Source organism: Heptranchias perlo, chromosome 7, assembly GCF_035084215.1.
Source record: "Heptranchias perlo isolate sHepPer1 chromosome 7, sHepPer1.hap1, whole genome shotgun sequence".
In the NCBI taxonomy this organism is placed as follows: domain Eukaryota; kingdom Metazoa; phylum Chordata; class Chondrichthyes; order Hexanchiformes; family Hexanchidae; genus Heptranchias; species Heptranchias perlo.
In genome coordinates this window covers 74225011-74244540 of record NC_090331.1, presented here as the reverse complement: position 1 = coordinate 74244540, position 19530 = coordinate 74225011, and the positions used below count along the sequence as shown (strand labels likewise).

Here is a 19530-nt window from a genome sequence, read left to right as displayed (position 1 = left end):
AGTAAGCACTTTTTCACACAAGGGTTAGTGGAAATCTGGAACTCGCTCCTCTAAAAGACTGTGTAAGCTGGGTCAATTGAAATTGTAAAGACTGAGATCGACAGATTTTTATTAGGTAAGGGTATTGATGGATATGAATCAATGGTGGGTAAATGGAGTTGAAGTACAGATTAGCCATGATTTAACTGATTGGCATTACAGCTCAAGGGTTTGAATGGCCTACTCCTATTGCTATTTTCATTGCCCTGCCTGGCTATTGTCTCAGGCTGAACCAGTCTGTTCGCAATATCAGTAGCCTATTTGACCCCAAGCTGTGCTTCCGACCTCATCTCTCCATTGCAAAGACCTCCAACTTCCATCCGTAACGTTGTCCACCTCCATCTGCTGCTGAAACCGTAATTCTTGCATTTGTCATCTCCAGACTCAACTTTTCCAATGTTCTCACGGCTGGCCTCGCATCCTCCGCCTTCCGTAAACTTCCACTCATCCAAAACTCGAGTTAATATCCTATCTCACACCAGATTCCACTCACCTATCACCCCTGTCCTATATTCGCTTCCCATTTTTCCAATTTGAAATTCTTAATCCTCGTGTTTAAATCCCTTCATGGCCTCATCCCTCCCTATAATCAGCCCTACAATCTCTTTTTTTCCTTTTTCAAATTAGGCCCCCCTTTTATAAGGGGGTGTGGGGTGTGCTTACGAACTAAAAAACCCAAAGAAACCAAAACCAAGTTTTCAAATTAAAACTTTATTAGCCTCGTCCAGGATGCACTCCAGCCCCTGCGGTGCCCACCGGTCGCGGAAAGCCTCAAGCGTACCGGCAGACACCGTGTGCTCCATCTCCAGGGCCACCCGGGCGCGGAGCAACCCGCGAAAGAGAGGCAGACAGGCCGAGCGCCCGCCCCCACGGACCGCGAGCATCCTGGACCTGTGGATAGCCACCTTGGACAGGCCCAGGAGCAGGCCCACGAGGACGTCCACCAACCTGCCCGCCCCCCTCCTCACCGGGCGGCCAAAGATCAGGAGCGTGGGACTGAAGTGCAGCCAGAACTTGAGGAGCAGCCCCTCCAAATAATGGAACAGGGGCTGCAGTCTCGCACACCCAGTGTACAAATGGAAAACGGACTCCTCCAGGCCGCAGAAAATGCAAGCGGCCTGGGTGTCCGTAAAATGGCGTAGCCGCCGATTGCACGGGACTGCTCCGTGCAACACCCTCCACCCCAGATCCCCAAAGTAACACGGGAGGACCCCTGTATAGAGAGCCTCCCACTGGGGACCCCCGTCTCCGCCGGACGGCAGGATGGCACGCCAGGGCGTGTCCGGGCGAGAGACGAGGGCGAGGAAGTGGATGGTGTGCAGGAGCAGCCCGTACAGGAAATCCCTCCGCGCGGTGTGAAACGGCACGGAGGGAACTTCCGAGAGACGGCTCAAGTTGTGAGGCGCGGCCCTCCGAGGGAGGTTCCGGGGTTTGGCGCCGAGGAGGAATTCCGTCCGAACGGGGGTCAGGTCGGACGGGATGGCTCCGCACGCTTGAGCCGCCTCCACACCCCAAGTGGAGTTAGGGCCGAGCGCCGATTTCAACGCCTAGATGGCGGTGGCGGCCGCGTCCCCGGCACGCCACGAGGACACGCGAGCGGCGAGCGCCCACGGCTCGAGCCAACCCGACCCTCCGCCATCCAGGACGTCCCTGACTCTGGTCACCCGACCGGCCACAGCCCTCCGCTCCGTCAGCCACGAGCGGCCGAAGCCGACATCGCGGAGGAACGGATTCCCGAGCAGCGGCTCCTGCAGGACGGCCGCTACCCCCGACGGGTGAGCCCTACAATCTCCCATCCAAACTCTCTGATCCTCTGACCTTTTATGCATCCCCCCCTCCCTTCACCCCACCATTAGCAGCCATCTGAGTCCCATGCTACGGAATTCCATCTCTACACCTCTCTGCTTCTCCACCTCAATCTCCTTAAAACACATCTCTTTGACTGAGCTTTTGGTTACCCCCATGGAAATTTTTTCTACATTAAAGGCAATACATAAATGTAAGTTGTTCAAGTGTTGTCATTTTTTTTGTATCTGCAATCAGTACTGTATGAATGTACTTTGTATTATCAATTTTCAATTGATCTTGAAACCTTGTTATCCAGACTGTCTCAAAATGAATTCAAAGTATCATTAAAATCATTGGGTGACATATGACATCTTTCTCTTTCCTCTTCTGATCTTTGTTCATCTTGTTAATTATCAACTTTTACAGCTGTTTGCTCCCTGTAGATTTATAATTATCTATCCACTGATCCTAACTCGTTTCCTGGCACTGTTGAGTTTTGTAACTTCTCTCAATCAGCACCCTATGTACCTTTATCAATGTTAATCCAACTCTTGTCATCTGCGGAGTTCAGAAACTGCTCCCAGCAAGCACGTGTTTTAATTGCTTTATATTTATTTGTCAAGCTCAATTCAATATGGTAAGCATTCTAGTTAATGGCTGTATATTTGTCAGTCAATTTAGTTCCTTTGGATTGTTGAGCTTAGCAATTCTCCCAGTGATGTTATCATCCTCAGTTTGAATGATATTCACAATAAATCAATAGAAATAAACATGGAACGTGAAAAAATATTGTGGTGGTTTTGAATTTTTTTTAAAAACAAATCAGTGACGACTGTTTTGAAAGGAAGGGTTTCTGGAGCAGTTTGTTTACAGAATGAACAAAACATTACTATTCCTATCCTCGCTTGTGTATTTGAATACTGAGTCCCGCTTAATTCTATTGCAGTTTTTTGTCTAGCCTATTATTCCTTCACCACATAACTTACATCCAGCTTCTAATGGCAGTGTTAAAGTTTTGATGCAATCAAAAATCAATTGAGTACTTTGTATCTCCTTAGAGACACAGGTATGAATCCAGCCTCGGCTGCTAAGATGAAAGACTATCTTTTCTGGTGGCTGTAGGGTCTTAACTGAAATGAGCATTAGGTATTTTCAACACATCTGCCTTGGAATTAGTGTCACGTAAGAACAGGAAGAGGCCATTCAGCCCCTGGAGCCTGTTCCACTCATGAACAGAAATCTCCTCCCTAATTTCAACAGAGAACGCTATCAAATGGTAACCTTACATTGGAAGCTGCTATGCAGAGCGAATTGGCGAGCTCGCGTGGAATTTTGGCAATTTAACAGCGACCAGAATCGTGCAAAAACTGATAAGCCTTCCAGGGGGGACAGCCACGCAGAGCCACCATCTTTGTTTTCCTCACTTTCCCTGACAGTTGCTTTCGTTCCCTGGTTAGACACCAGCGCTATTTGGAACAAAGTGTCTATAACACGACTGGAAACGCCGCTTCCTTTAAACGGCTTTTCTCTTTTACTTCATGACGCAGCACGCCGCTCACTTTGACCATGCGACGTCGCCATCTTTCATTTTCCTCCGAATTTGAAACACGATTAATTAAACTGATCCCACATTAATCGAAATCACTATTTATCTGCTACGAATTGGAATGGCAACCCGACGAGCAGCGGAGGACGGAGCGAGAACGACAAGCACAGACCGACACTAAAACCAGAGCCCGCCTAATCCTCCGGCTTCACTATGGGAGCTGCGCACGCGCATTGCGCGGCGGTGGGGTGGGCGGCGCATGCGTGGTATGAGCGGCCCCGGCTCTCCATGGCGGATGTGTTGGAGTGAAGACGAGGTTGAGTAGACTCGTTCCGGTGTTTTGCTCGCTGTCTGTCTGTCGTGCCTCTGTCCCGCGCTCTCGCTGCCTTTCAGTCCCTGGGACCCGTCGCCGTGCCCGGGAGGAGGGATGGGGGCAAGGGAGAGGTAGAGAGAGGCTCGACTCTTAACGCGAGCCCTCACAGGCGCTCTTTAGTGTAGCTGCGGGGCAACAAAATGGCGAGAATCTCCTACAGGCTGTCAAATGGGGGGCCCCACCTGCCCGAATGAGTGGCAGGGGTAACACTCCTCGAGCGAGGCATAGCCGGGCCTTTATGTTCCCAGTGCAGAGAATAATACCGCTGCATATAAAAAAAAACTTTAATTTTAACATCGTAATTATAATAAATTAATTACTCAAATCAGTGCTTTCGTATGAAATGTTGTTCCCCCCCCCCAACCCAGTAGACGGTATGACTTAGCTGTTGAATCAGTGTGTACCGTGGGATAGTGCTGTGTGGTTGGATCTTGAGAAAAGATTAGGCCATTTTTTTATATGCAATAATAAGAAGCTGTAGCTTAGGGTCTTGAAACTATAATTCTATCCTGAAATTTGCAGGATGGCTCAGACTTAATTTTCTCTCTTCCCCACTTGCCTGCTCTTTATACCTATAAGCAAATCCACTGGTTTTCAGTTTTCATAAAAAATGTACAGAATAGTGGAATGCAAGCCCCCAAGCACTGGTAAAAATTCTGCAATCTCGCGTGATAAAAATTGAATTTCTATTATTTCCATACTAAACCAGTGGCACTGCCTATTCTTGGTCTATTCTCTAAAATCGATTAATAACCTCCTCCCCTTAGGGAGATTTTATTGAAATGCTTGAATCATTTTGACCCTCCTAAATAATTCAGTTGAATTACTTGAATGTGATAGGGATAAAAATCTTTACAATGTTTTTACTGATATGGGGTGTGAAGAGATTTATAAAAATGTACCAAAGCATATGGTAGGAGGATTTTGTCTCAACAAATGTTTTATCCACCAGTGGTAGTTGCTGAATTCAGCACATCATTGAAACAATGTCAGGTGTACTTGATGTGATAATACATTTTTGCATTTGTTCATTCTGTTGTGTGTTTGTAAATAAATGTTAAAATGGTTCATATTGTTTTTCTGTGAAGCTGATGCTGCTGGAAGTAAGTGATATCACCCAAGGAACTCGGGTGCCATTTGCATCGAAGGGTTCATGTTATGTTTCTGATTTTATGTTTACACCTCTGAAAAGCTTTGGGACTTTTTTTCTATATTAAAACCACTATATAAAAGCAAGTTGTTTTATGTTGACAGGATCATCTGTAGTAAGCTGTGCACCCATTGGTAATATGTGGGAAATTACTATTGTGCATAATTTTTTTTTAAAAATCTTTTTTTTATTTGTTAAAGATGACACTTGCACATGATAAGTTATCCTCTAGGAGTTGGGTGAAACTAATGTTAGGATTTACTCTTTCTATGGAGTGATGCCTAGTTTCCACTGTCCGCAACACCATGGCTGAGATCAGGGACTCAACATGTGGAGAATCACAGGCACAAATACATGACCGGTCACAAGTTTGTGGCCTACCACTCTATGGCACTGAGTCTCTAAAATACATATAAATTTCTAGGTTTCTTGGTGTAGGGTTGTTGGAGTGCCCATTAGAAATTAGCAAAATCAACCACTTGAGGTAAAATGGCTTTGTGGATCTGAAATTCTGATTAAAAACTGCTTGAAACACCAACACTGGTAAGAGGGAAATTCTCTTAATTAATAAACTTTAAGAAATCAAGTGCTAAATAAAGCACACGCTATTATATCAAGCTTTTTTTTAAGGCATGAAATCCCTACATTTCCTTCACTCTTGATGTTAAGCCAGGCCACAAACCATCTTGCAGCTGAGAAGCCAACAGACTGCTTGGAGGTGTGTAACATTGGCCTGGCAATAACTTTCACTGTTTTTCTTTCCCTCCTCCCCTACTCCTCATGAGAGTCAGCACCCCATAAAGATGTGGCTGAGATTAGGACCTCGTTGAAGTCGTGAATCAAATATTTAGTGCTCTATTTTGTCACCTTTTGGTAATCCAACCAGTATGTGTTCCACCATCTGGACTGATTTTTATGCCAACAAATTTCATGTCAGTGTAGTCTCCCTCAAGCACCATGCAATGAAAATGTATAACACTTTGATAAAATATGTGCCTGTTTATAAACTCTTGAAAATGTAATAAAAAGATTCCAAAAATAATCAAATGATTACTGTGAGCTATCATGAAGATTCCAAATTTTGTTTGTTGTGATCTTATGTCTTGTGAAATAATTTTGTTTTAAACAGCAATTGCTGATAACAGTGGGAAAACTGGTTGACAGAAGTTATCTAGCCAGGTGGTACAGGGAACTGAATTAACATGAGAAGAGAGACAGTCACTATCACAGGGTGCTGGCTGGGAGAAGTGAGGCCAAAAAGTGTGGGAGCTGAAGTAACATTAAGAAGTATCCATTAACCTTGGGCATTCGCCTTCATCTGTGTATGTGTGTGTGTTAATTCAGCTCCTTACAACATGGAGCTTTGTAACTGCAAACTAGTTACCATGATATCAGTACTCACTGTTTCAACAATTTTTTGGGAATCACCCTGATGATGGGATTCACTCTTGTATAGGGTGAAATAATACTTTTGTTTATTTAATGTAGCTCCATTTAAAACAGTACTTTGCAAGATTTCATTTTTCCCTTAAGGTTATTGTTTGTTGGAGTATTTTAAATGAGTTGCATTTTTAGAAGTGACCTTAATTATATCACTATAAATTCTAAACAGACTAAATAAGTGTCTTTGTGGCAGCAAATGCAAAGTAATAATATCTTTGCATATTACATCTGGAGCGTATTTAAATGTAAAATATTTTTGCCTCTCATCATTGCCCCTGTTAGGTGCTTGGTTGAGAGGTATGGTAGTGAGCTTATTGTGTCTCCCTGTTTCACGTGCTTCCTGGGAAGTGAGATCAGAGGCACCGTGCTAAGCTTATTTATGTGGTTAGCATAGGTAGTGAGGTGATATGATGGTGCATAACATTAAAACAGCAAAATGGTTCAATGCTTGAGGTTCTCCACATGATGTGTTTCCAGTGTCACACTTGCAGCTGTGGGAAATGATGAGGCCAGTCTCTTGGGGGTGAGGGGAAAACAGAAGAAAAGTGACTATAGCTGTTATTGTCCACTTCTCAGTGGCCAGTTTCAGGACGGTATTGGCAGTTACCTAGGATTATGTTGCCCACCATCTAGACCAGGATGGTACATGGAGATCAAAAAAGCAGAAGGGAAGAAAGGAAGACTCGCCCTCAACAAAGCAAATTACTGGGCTTGATGAGACTACCATCAAAACCTAACTACAAGTTTGTTTCCATTTGTTTTGTCGGATTTCTGAAAGAAATAATATCACCTTTCCCATGCCTATTTTTCCAAGTCCTAATCTAACATCCCCTTCCTGATTTTGTTTTTGGTTGCAAATTAATTTCCCCAGCTTGGTCAGAGCAGACATCAATTATAGTTCTGCAGAGCTCCCACATGAAGGACTTTTGCCTGTGAGTAACTAGTAGAAGCTAAAAGTGTATTTGTGCTATACTTCGCACATCATTTTTGAGAGGGGGCAGTGTTAAAAAGCCTGCACAATAAACCAAGCATTGGGGTTGGGGGAGGAAATCAGATCTTTTTAAGAACATGATTTCCATAAATAGCTTTAATGAAAAGTTGAAAGTTGTTTTGTTGATGTACTGTTCTTCAGCCAGATGATGGCAATGTTGTACAATGAAGGACAGTGTGTGATAGTTTTACACTGTATAATGGCAATACCTCTTTTTGCCACTCCTTTTTAATGCTCCAATTTTCTTCTCTTGTCCTTTGAACAGCATGACTCACATTAGTGGACACTTTGTTGGGAATAAAAATAGAAAATACTGGAAAACACTCAGCCGGTCAGGCAGCATCTGTGGAGAGGGAAGCAGTTAATGTTTCAGGTCGATGGCCTTCATTAGGTGCCAATTGCCTTTTGGTACTCTTTCCATGTGGCCATTCTTCATGTGTGAGCCTAGACAGTGAATGTTGCCAAAGCTCGATCCTGTTCTCACCTGGCAACCACGTGAACCTTCTAGCAGTAATCTTTGGGTAAGAATCTTGGTGGATGTTTTCCCTTCCTTGGCTCAGAGATACTGAGGCCAAATACCACCAGCCTGGCTGAATCAACTAACTCAGCACAAATCAGGAATTAAACCTGAGACTCCCTGGTTGGCATAGCTTAGATTCACACCAGGGATTGTATTTAGAAATGGAGCCACTCTTTAAAAGTGAGTGAGACAGTGCTTCTTTTTGCCCCCTTTAATAAATTAGTCTTTTTGAATTGCTTCCAAGCTGTTGCATCTGGGCCCCACCTACTCCAGTTAGTACAGTTGCTGCTTTGCAAATCAAGTGAGAAAAGGCAATGACATAATTGATGCTCTAAGTGTAATTTAGCATTTAAAAAAAAAATAATAAACTTCATACATGTAAGAGTGGGACATTTTATTAAATACAAAAATGCAGCATATAAAGTTGTTGAATATAGTATTTCAATCCATTTGTGTAAAAAAACACATGTCATGAGCATACAGGCCCCCTTTACAAGTTAAATAAAAATGGTGATCAACATTACATCCAGTATTGTATTTAATCAATTTATGTATATAACATTTTTTTAGTACATATCTAAAAAGAACCTTATATGTTGAGTGGAGTTTGGTCCTTTGATGTTGCCAGGGAATGCTGTGATGGAACATGTGTGCTGGTTATAGGAAGAGAATACAGTGCAGTTGTGCATGTGCTTTCTAGTTATTACTGCACTGGTGGAGAGGCTTATTTGGTTTCATGTTATTTAGGCAGTGTCTGAATTAGTTTGGTATGGGTGTGGAAATTTTCCATAAGCTGTTTTTTTGTACCCTGAATACTCCAAAATGCAATGGCAATAGAAGTGAGACAGTGAGATTGAGTGTAAAGCTGTTTAAGTGAATTTCTCGGAAATTACTTATGGGTCAATTTCCTCTCGCAGAATAAATTCTGTTCGGTGTACATGAAATAACAAGCTTGTATCACACTCTAGTTTTGAGTCACCATATGTTACGTCATCAGTCATGAAGAAAATGCTCATTTTACAATACACTAATGATTTTAATCTAAACAATATACAGATATAGATAGGGTAATAGAAATAAAAGGTTATGCCGTATAGATTTAGTAGACAATTTTGAGGAGGTAACTTGCAGTACATTTATACTACTGCAACGGCCTGCAATTCTGCTGCCCAGGAGAGAGCTCTGTGCAACGTGCTTACATACATGCTCAGAACTCATCTCCTGGCAGTTGATATTTAAATCTTTATAGAATTTGGGAGTGTTTGCACTCTTTAAACTTAAAAGAAACAAACTCCAAGGAACCCTCTGTGTACCTTTTATAAGCAGTTTGGCACAGCACTGCGGTTGTACTACATACAAAGTTAAACCCAAGCAGTGTGAAATTGCCTCCTCTATGCGGCTTGACTTTGGAGTTATAATGCAGAAATCGTTTTTCAGTGACATGAGCATTATGGTATAAACACACCATAAATTAACAGAGTAGGGCTTTACAGTGAATATCATTTACTTGGAAATTCACAAGATATAGTCCTGTGCATTAGCTTATTAATGAATATATTAGGATTGATAATGAATGAACAAAATGAATTGAATATTCGCTAAGAAATAGAGAGCAGAAGTTGATAAACGTTTAGAGTTGAACAGAGATCATGTTTTGAACCCTGCTACTTATTCATAAATAATAAGGGGAAGGGTATTTCTTGTAACTATAACATTTTGTAATGTTGTCAGGTAACCAGTACAGAGAAGATTCAAGACATTGAAAGGGATTTGGACAATTAAGTGGATTGGCTAACGAATAGTGGATGGATTTTAGTGTAAGTAAATGTCAGAAAATGTACATTGGTACAAGAAACATATGCACACCTGAAGGTGTGTTCATTGATAACATACAAAAGCATGAACAAAGAATCCTTTTCAGCCTACCACGTCCATTTCTTTTCTCACATGTACATCTTGGACTCTCACTTAATCTATCAAGGAAGGATTCTGCAAACTTTATCCTGCTTGCCGCAAAGATAAATCAAGCAAAAGTTCAGAATATCTTTTAACCGTACATTCTTGCATTCCTTTTCTGTTCTGATGTGTGCCACCTCACATTTATTCAAACTAACCCATTTGGACCAAATCATTTTGAATGCTATCAGTGTCTCTTGCAATTATACACCAGCTACATACCTGCTGTGATCAGACAGTTTTATAATATTTCAAGTACTCTCCATGTCATATGAATTGAACAGAAGGGGCCCAGAAAAAAAAAGTCACTCTCTAAGACAGATTTTTTTCAATTTATCAATACCATGTGATTTTAAGGGCATCAACAGTCTCCAGTAGCGCACCCAAGTAACCATTCATATGTGAGCTATGACAGTGAATGTCAGCAGGCTGTTCCATCATAGGGAGAATTACAGCAAAGCTCAATCCAATCTTTATCCAATTTTTCATGAAGTACCACTGGCTGACTTTCAAAAGGGGAGTCCTGGCTGATTACTTTTTGCTGCTGAGGCTTGGGAAGGCTCAGGCTAATTGTATTGCCTTGATTGAGATCAGCTAGCTCGGCATGTACCAGGAATTCAAACTGGGTTATTCCTAGTCTCTGTTGCTCAATTCCATACTGCACCATAGGGGGTACTCCATCCTCCTAATATTTCTACCTCACTTGTCCTTTAGAAAACCTGCTTGCTCTCCTTTGCCTCATCTATATACATAAAATATATATAAAGCTAAAAATACTTTGAATCCCCTTTTTTTACTTTCTACAGACTGCCTACCTGTTGAATTCCTATCTGTTGTATACATTTTGGTATTATCCTTATCTGACCTTTATATGAATTCCAGTCAACTATTGTTTGCTTCTTTGTAACCAAATATTTCTGCTTGGCCCTTAGATTGTTTTAATTTCTTTATTCAGCCATTAAGTGTCATTTTCATTTTTTGTTTCAGTGGTTATTTCTGAGATGGCAGAAGATGTCAGTCAGGATGAGATCAGTATGGAGAGGAGCACTAGATTATTGGGACCAGATGCTGACATAACTGAGGATTCTGAGGCAGAGCAACAGGTTTTCCAGGTAAGATCACAAAATAGATAAACAAAATGTGAGACATAAACAGAAAATGACAGAAACATGCAGCAGGTCAGTCAACATGTGTGGAGGGAACAGACAAATTAATGTTTCTGATGCAGACCTTCAGAAACAAAATGTGAGGGAATGTTGAAATTCCAAGAGGGTGGAATACATGCTGAATTGCAGGTAATGCAAACATCATGGTGTCTGTCAATGCTGCTGTACAAGTGGCCACTTTGAAGTTTGTGGGAATGGCTTAGGTGACTTGTCCTCCAATTTTCTATCAATCTCTCTGGGGAGCTACCCAATCTCCACTCAGCGCCTACCCTGATGATACAGTCGAGATTGAGAAGTTTCTGCACCTAGGTACTCTGCCACCCTGTCCTCAGTTAAGGTAATAATCCACTGGATTAAAAAATGAGGGTCTCTTCAGCCAAACTTCTTTCAGATTGTAATCCTGGTGTAGTTGAACTATCTGTCCTTGCTGCTGCTCAAGTACAGAGGTTATTAAACTCAGCTTTTGTGTTTGTTTTTTTTAATCTTCAAAGCAATTAGCCTGGATAGATGATGGAGAATCTGCATTTGGAAGGAACGATCCCATCACTGTCATTCCTATCACAGTACATATTACGGATGACTCTGCTGCTTCTCAGAATCCTACAGTACAGGTGTCCCAGCAGGCACAGACTCTGTCCACTGAGCAGTTCCAGCTGATGGATCAGAACGGGCAGCCTATCCAGTATGAACTTCAATCATTGGGGGACACAAGTGCACGTATGGTTAGTAACAAACAGCACTATATGAGAAAAATTATTTGAATTGTGTGCGTTTCCCTTTGACGTGTGCAAGAATCCAGTGATGCTGGGTCCTGGATCCCACAAAACATGACAGGACTACAATATACAAATGGTGATAGTATAATAACCCTGAAATGTAACATTTTTATTGCCAGTTAAAAATCTGCAAAAAAAAGAAATGTTAGTGTATTTAAGACCGGAGTTGAAGAACCCAGCACTTGCATTCTTATTATTTTGTATTACAAAATGATTTATGAAAATATGGGCCACAGTTTATGATCATGGCCTATTAGCTCTTGCAAAAGAATGTTGGTGTTCCATAATTGGGACTGAGAAGCTTTTAACACTAGAGCATGAGACAGGGTTCCTGGTAGCTATAGAAGGCAGGTTACTTGATTCTCTTCACAGCATTTAGTACACTAGTGGTTTAGGTCTGGTCTCCCTTTCAGAGAGGTCCAGTAAGCCCTGGTAGAACTGGTGGTAGAGGGCTGAATCTCTGAGTTAGAATTAAGGTCTTGACTTGCATTCCCTTCAATTGGAGAGTTATACCAGGTGGAGGGAGCACACCATTTAGAGCACAGAATAGTAACACTAGTCATACCTCACAGAACTACCCATCCTATTGTTTGATCATAGATTTTCATAAAAAGGGGCCATGGAAAATGCTAATATTTAGACTATACCAATGCCCTGGCAAATGAAGGAAATGTGGGTTTTGGTGGCAACTGGAATTTGTCTTAAATGATAATGCAATACAATATTCAGTATGGGCTATCTGCTCCCAACAAAAACAGAGGCTTAGCATCTGTGCAGGTTGCTGCTTGATTGGGATATGTGTATAATCTGTACATTTACACATATTTGTAAATTTTGTGACAATCTTAAAAAAATGCCTGTTTCTCATTTATTCAATCTCCACAAACAAATAGGAATTATCATCCATAGGGAAAAATCACCTGGGGCATCATCCCTTTAACAAAACTGATGCTTTGAGAGGCCAGGTGATCATCTCCCACTCTACTGTATCACATCATCAATCTGAGGTAGGCCTTTAGTTCTTTTACTCCATTGTGATCAGACCCATATCTGCCACACCAGAGAACATACTATCACTGTCTCCGTTTTATTTTTACTGTTAAGATTTTAAGTCCTCTTTTTCATATTTTTAAGGTGTAGTAAATAAGTTTCATCAAAGTTTTTCAATTCTTGCTTTTAAGTCTCCGATTGTAGCTGAAAACAAATTTGTAGGCCATTCAGTTTATACCGTCTTAGATAATGGCTTACTCAGGCTTACCTTGACCAGACGAGCCTCGGTCAAAACCAGCTTTGTAGCTGCTGGTCACTGGCTTCAAAATCTGCACCAGCTACCATGGTTCCTTACCAATGAGGTACATGAAGATACCTGTCGAACTGTACCATAGCAAGGATTCAAGTCCTTCCAGAGGGAGGGGAGAAAAAAATTCCAAATGTGGAGCATGTTTCGTCTGAGGACACAGGCTCAAAGTAATTGACTCCATTATTGTATTGGAGTCTTGGTCTTAAAAGTGTTTGATTCATCTCAGAGCAGGGATCCTGGAGCAAATCCATTGATTGCTTGTCAAAGCACTCTTCTACACCCAGATTGGACAAAAATTGATTGCGAGTGGAAAATATGTACAAGATCGTTCCTTAAAGATACACTAATAAAGCCAACTTGCAATTTGGCTCACATACCTGGGGAGGTAATGTAGGAAGGGAGAGTGTCTTCACCTAACATTGGTCATGAGTAGGCTCCTATTGGCACCAAAAAGTTTCAACCCCCTATACGATTCAGTCTTTGGCACTGCCTGGATTGGTTATCTTGCCCCAAAACCATATTGTTCATTTTCCCATTAAAAAGGATGCTCCAGGCTAGATATGTATACCCTACTGCTGGTATGTTTACCACGGACCATAATGCTGTGAATTGGTTTCCAAGCGGTTCTGATGTTGTGGTCTCCATAGCAATCAATGGATTTGCTCCAGGATGCCTCCTTGTTGGTCACATCACTGGAATACCAAGGAAACTCAACTTGGCAGGTCTCCAGGGGGAGAAAAAATTTGATTATTTTTTGAGTAAATAGCAGTGAATAATTTAAGTAACTGTGTCTTCCATTATATCCACTGAGGGAGTACTTTGAACAAAAAGTACTCCACCTAGACTTTCCTTCTCCTTTTAAACCCCATCCTTTTTGATTGAACTGGCTCAAGCAGTCAGTGCCGAACTTTTACCTGCCATCTCATGTCTCTTGCATTGAAGGCAAGTGAATTCATCTGTACAGGTTATTAACCTCCTAGGTAGGACGAAAGAAAAACCTTTGTCAATCCAGGCAATTGTTTCCTCCCTTCATGAAAACTCACTACTAAACAAGTTAGTAAATTGTATAGTTAAGTGTACCTCTTTGCGTTACTCCGTCAGGAAAAACAGTAGCTTATTCTGCCTGACCAGTGGCACATTTTGAGCCAACATGCAGGGGTTTTCCTCAACGTCATCTACAAATCAGCTACATGGTGAAATCTATATGCTTTCACAAAGTATACTTTTGATTTGACAGCTCAGCACAAGTGCTTGATACTACTGTATTCTAAACTAGTCTGAAGATGTAGATTGAGAATCCCAGTTTTTTTTTAATAATACTTTGTCATATTTCTTGTTTGTATTTGTAAGTTGAACAAATGAAGATAAATGGTATATTGTTTATCATAATGTTTCTCATTCTTTAAAAGATGTTCAGCGTCCACATACAAAACCCTCTCCCACCCTACCCTTTGTTCTTTTTCTGACATAGTGCAGCTTGGAGCTCTGTTTAGGCCAACAGTTCCTTTACTGTTTATTATGCTTTAGTGCTATCGCTGGTTTCTTAGGTCGCATTGCTGCAATCTCCAGGCAAAGAACTAAAAGGCCTTTCTTAAATTTAGGCTGTGGCGCAATGAAAATGGGGCAAAGATCATCTAATAGATCAGGCGCCATGGCACAGATTTGCTTGAAAAGACAGCCTCCCTCCCAGATGCTTTTCTATCTACTGGATGTAATCTATCATTTTCTTTAAAAACTCAGAGTTGTTTTTATGTTCTCCTATTCCATGTGCTATTCCCTAACGGAGGGTAGATGACCTGCTTCAAGGTTTCTTCTCTTGATATGACTTCTCAGAGATGCCCAAGAAACTGTGTAGGGTGACTCTCCGTGATTCTGCCTCCCTCCATATAGGGAAAAAAAAGTGTGAAGATGCCTCTCCGACACGCCATGGGTCAGCCTGCTTTTCAATTACCATGACACCTAGGAAATGTGGAAATCTAATGTGATCCATCCCAATACTGTTGGTGGTTATTTCTAGATGATTGTTACCAGTCAGTCGGAGAATGGCCAGGTGCTTCATGTGATTCCTTCCAACCAACCTGGTGTTGCACAGGTGCTGATTCCGCAGGGTCAGCTTCTCGATGTCACAGGCTCACATGGTAAAGACAATTTACTATATATGACCCTCATAACCATGTCTAATATTTCAAATTATGTATGATTGAATGTGCTAGTCACCTAGCAGAAGATAATGGAGTAACAGGGACCGGGATGTTCACTTTTCAACCTTCAGATAGGGAATTGCTGCACAGCATGGGGAGAGGGAAAATATGTCAAGAATTGGGGAAGGGGGAAAGCGAAAAGAAAGCAGCCAATTCATTTCATAAGTTATTGCTTCACAACTGTATACTTTTAAAATTTGAATCAAATTGTTATTTAAGTAAAATATTGATGATAAACATTCTTTTACTGCTATCCTAGATAATCAGAATAACAAAAAAATGCCTAACAAGAATTTACATTGCCACAACCAATATTTAGTTCAAACTTTGACTGACTAGTGAATAGCTATCAAGCAAGGTTTGTTAGATGGCTGGTTATTTCCCCTTGAAACAAGAGAGTGAAAGGTTATCCTGGATGCATCGATACTTTTTGTTGGGGTCTACAAAGCTGAGAGAAGGTATAAAAAGTATGGATCCAGAAAAATACAATTTCAGCTGTCATACATACTCCCTAATGTGTTATAGGGAGGAGAATAGCCACAGGTGAATGATTGCTATAGAATTGTAAATTGGGTAGTTGGATTGGAAATTAGCTCAGAAATTGAAAGCAAAAGTTGATAGTAAATGAACAAACCTAGTGTGGGAGGCAGTGACCGGTGGAGTTCAGCTCTCTGGAGTTCAGTTTTAGCTTCTTTGATGTTCACATGGTTCATAAGCAATGTGATGGAGTTACTTTACTAGTTTTATAGGTAGGAAGCAATGAATCAAAAATCTGAGGAAAGGGATTGGGATTTACCACTAATGTCAAGGGTTTTATATATGATACATTTTGGCTTGGCAGTTATCCTACATAAACACACTCACTGTAGGAAATTCTCAGCCAGTAGTTAATGTGAGTATAATGTAAACTGCACAAAATGACTTTTAACTCTTAAACACACTTGGAAGAACATGACAAAACTCAAAATAATACTAACAACTACTTTATTATAACCTTGCAATTATCACCTTTATAACATTCTACATCAACAATCACACTGATACTTAGTATAGTCAACAGAATCTGAATCATACAATATCACAGCAATAGCTCAGTTTAACCTGACACTAATATTAAAATTCAATTTTTAAGTTTTTATAATTGGTATTTGGCAGAGTTCAAATTAGTACTAATATACTTTCAGGTTAACTAATTTTCAATTACCAAAAGATATGACCTCTTCCATGTAGTAGCAGATTAGCTGGAGTGTCAAAACAGTTTATTCATTTTTGATGATGTGTTCATTCAGGTTTTATTATGTTGTCTTCATGCTTAGATAAACAGCTTACTTTTAACTGAAGACTATAGATTTAGAAACAGTTTGGTGAGGAAAATTTATAAATGGCATAAACTTATTTTATCAACATTGATCTTAACAAAGCAATAGCTTTTTTCTTTCAAACACTTGGCTGAGTTTGAGTTACTAATGTTAAAGGCTTATATCTGTTTGCAAAGTGATTGGATCGTGGAAGGTTTACACTGGAGCAGAGTAGCAGTTGATGTAGTTTGAACTTGCCATGGCAGCCAATGTGATGACACTTTTGGAATGAGCTGTTCCAGGAACTGATTCTGCCAAAATCTCTGCAAAATGGCATCCTTTTGTTTAAAAGAAAAACAGCCATGGATGGAATTATAGTCTAAACATTTTGAATTTTAGTGAAATTGGAATTTCCAGAGTTTGATCTCAACCTTGTTTACATTGGAGTTACTAGGAAGTTATTTTGTAAATGGTGGCATGGTGAGGAATTATATTTGACCTGAGACAGCATGGACCCAGAAAAGAGGGACACTTGATTGGTACTTCACCACTGAATTCCATTCCACATCCACTCCCTCCACCACTGGTGTACTGTGGCTGCAATGTGTCCAATCTACAGGTGGCTCTGCAGCACCTCCCAGCGCTGTGACCTCTAGCACCAATTAGGACAAGAACAGCAATGTCATAGGATAACTATCACATAGAAGTTCCCCTCCAAATTGCACATCATCCTGCCTTGGACATATACTGCAATCTCTATATCGTTGTTGGGTCAAATCCTGCAAATTCCTACCTAAAAACATTGTGGACACACCGTCACCACAAGGACTGCAGCAGTTGAAGGACAAGGCCACCACCACCTTCTCAGGGTAACTAGGGGTGGGCACCAAATGTGGCCTTGGCAGCATCATCCACATTGCAAGAAGAGTAACTTATGCTCTTGTTCCAGCTCATCTGGAGGTAGGCAGGGCTAAATTGAATATTTAAAATTTTATATGAAAATTTTTTAAAAGCTGTTCAACTGTTCATTGAATCCTGACTTTTTTATATGGAGCTACTTGCTAAATGGATACTAACTAAGGATCAATTGAAAAAATTGCCAAAATGATTACGCTTAGTATTTTCAACAAGATTTGTTTTTTTCAGCACCATTATAATTAATGATTCTTTAAGTAAAAGTACAAATTGCTACAATGCCACATGAACTAAGTTCTGGTGTAGTGTACCTGCTTGTCATTGTGATTCCAATGCCGCTTGCTTGGCAATATTAGGGAGGGGATAGGTCAATGAAATCCATAGATTAAAAAAAATTAAAACAAAATGGTTGAGACGGGTTCTGGGTATCAAAATGTTCTAGTTATTATGATGTATAGCTCGTTCCACTGTGTTTTTCTTGATTTGCAGTATCATTTCTGTTCATTACACTCTGAGAATATGGTGTAAATGTTTAATTTCTTAAAAGTTAACTTCTATTTATTGTCAGATGCAACAGAAGACAAACAGACAAGCGATGAGCTTCAGACAGTGACTGTAGCTGCAATAGCAGACAACACTGGCTATGTTTTGCACTCCCCGTCTTCATTAACATTGCCCAAAAAGACCTCTCTCAGGTATGTGCAGGTACATGCTTATGTTAGAAAAGAGTGCTTTGTAATGAAAGCTTTGACATGATATGCTTAGTTTTTTCCTATTTTTAATGACTGAAAGCTTCTTGGATGTGTTTTATTCCACTCCTTATTTAGTTTGCAACTTGCAATGACATCTTAATTCTTACCATGAATTACTGCTAAACGATGAAATCAAAGAATACCTGGGTAAAGCACCACTTTCCTAACTCTAGTTTTATTGTTTAAAAGAAAACTCCAGCAGTTTTAGAATGGGAAAAAGCTGTTGGCCACAACAAACTTGCACCTTTTGTTAGATCAACCTCACCTATGCATCATTAGAAACAGGAATATAGGAACAGGAGTAGGCCATTCAGCCCCTCGTGCCTGCTCCACCATTTGATAAGACCATGGCTGATCTGTGATCTAGCTCCATATACCTGCCTTTGGCCCATATCCCTTAATACCTTTGGTTGCCAAAAAGCTATCTATCTCGCATTTAAATTTAGCAATTGAGCTAGTATCAATTGCCGTTTGCGGAAGAGAGTTCCAAACTTCTACAACCCTTTGTGTGTAGAAATGTTTTCTAATCTCGCTCCTGAAAGGTCTGGCTCTAATTTTTAGACTGTGCCCCCTACTCCTAGAATCCCCAACCAGCGGAAATAGTTTCTCTCTATCCACCCTATCCGTTCCCCTTAATATCTTATAAACTTCAATCAGATCACCCCTTAACCTTCTAAACTCTAGAGAATACAACCCCAATTTGTGTAATCTCTCCTCGTAACTTAACCCTTGAAGTCTGGGTATCATTCTAGTAAACCTACGCTGCACTCCCTTCAAGGCCAATATGTCCTTCCAAAGGTGCGGTGCCCAGAACTGCTCTCAGTACTCCAGGTGCAGTCTAACCAGGGTTTTGTATAGCTGCAGCATAACTTTTGCCCCCTTGTACTCTAGTCCTCTAGATATAAAGGCCAGCATTCCATTAGCCTTCTTGATTATTTTCTGCACCTGTTCATGACACTTCAATGATTCATGTACCTGAACCCCTAAGTCCCTTTGGACATCCACTGTTTTTAACTTTTTACCATTTAGAAAGTACCCTGTTCTATCTTTTTTTGATCCAAAGTGGATGACCTCACATTTGTCTACATTGAATTCCATTTGCCACAATTTTGCCCATTCACCTAATCTATCAATATCGCTTTGTAATTTTGTGTTTTCATCTACACTGCTTACAATGCCACCAATCTTTGTGTCATCGGCAAACTTAGATATGAGACTTTTTATGCCTTCATCTAAGTTAATAAATATTGTGAATAATTGAGGCCCCAAGACAGATCTGACGATCCGGATTCTTTCCCCTCAGTCTGGTTCAGTAA

General features: G+C 40.7%; 1 protein-coding gene across 8 annotated transcripts in view; it reads left to right on the top strand.

Moving 5' to 3' along the window:
- Positions 1-3622: 3622 nt before the first annotated feature.
- The window catches only part of carf (calcium responsive transcription factor), a 68054-nt gene continuing 52146 nt past the window's right edge, over positions 3623-19530 (top strand). For 3 of the 8 annotated variants that reach the window (XR_010963462.1, XM_067987915.1, XM_067987910.1), the window contains exons 1-8: positions 6607-7082; positions 7596-7851; positions 9582-9667; positions 10794-10918; positions 11464-11694; positions 12642-12755; positions 15066-15186; positions 18031-18157. Coding sequence is in view for 7 of the 8 variants with exons in the window: in XM_067987915.1 (XP_067844016.1) it covers positions 10808-10918; positions 11464-11694; positions 12642-12755; positions 15066-15186; positions 18031-18157 (704 nt within the window). In the remaining variant the exon portion in view is untranslated. Of the gene's footprint in view, positions 3690-6606; positions 7083-7233; positions 7272-7595; positions 7852-9581; positions 9668-10793; positions 10919-11463; positions 11695-12641; positions 12756-15065; positions 15187-18030; positions 18158-19530 lie in introns of those variants that run through there. The other 5 variants (XM_067987911.1, XM_067987912.1, XM_067987913.1 and 2 more) reach the window with 5 other exon arrangements.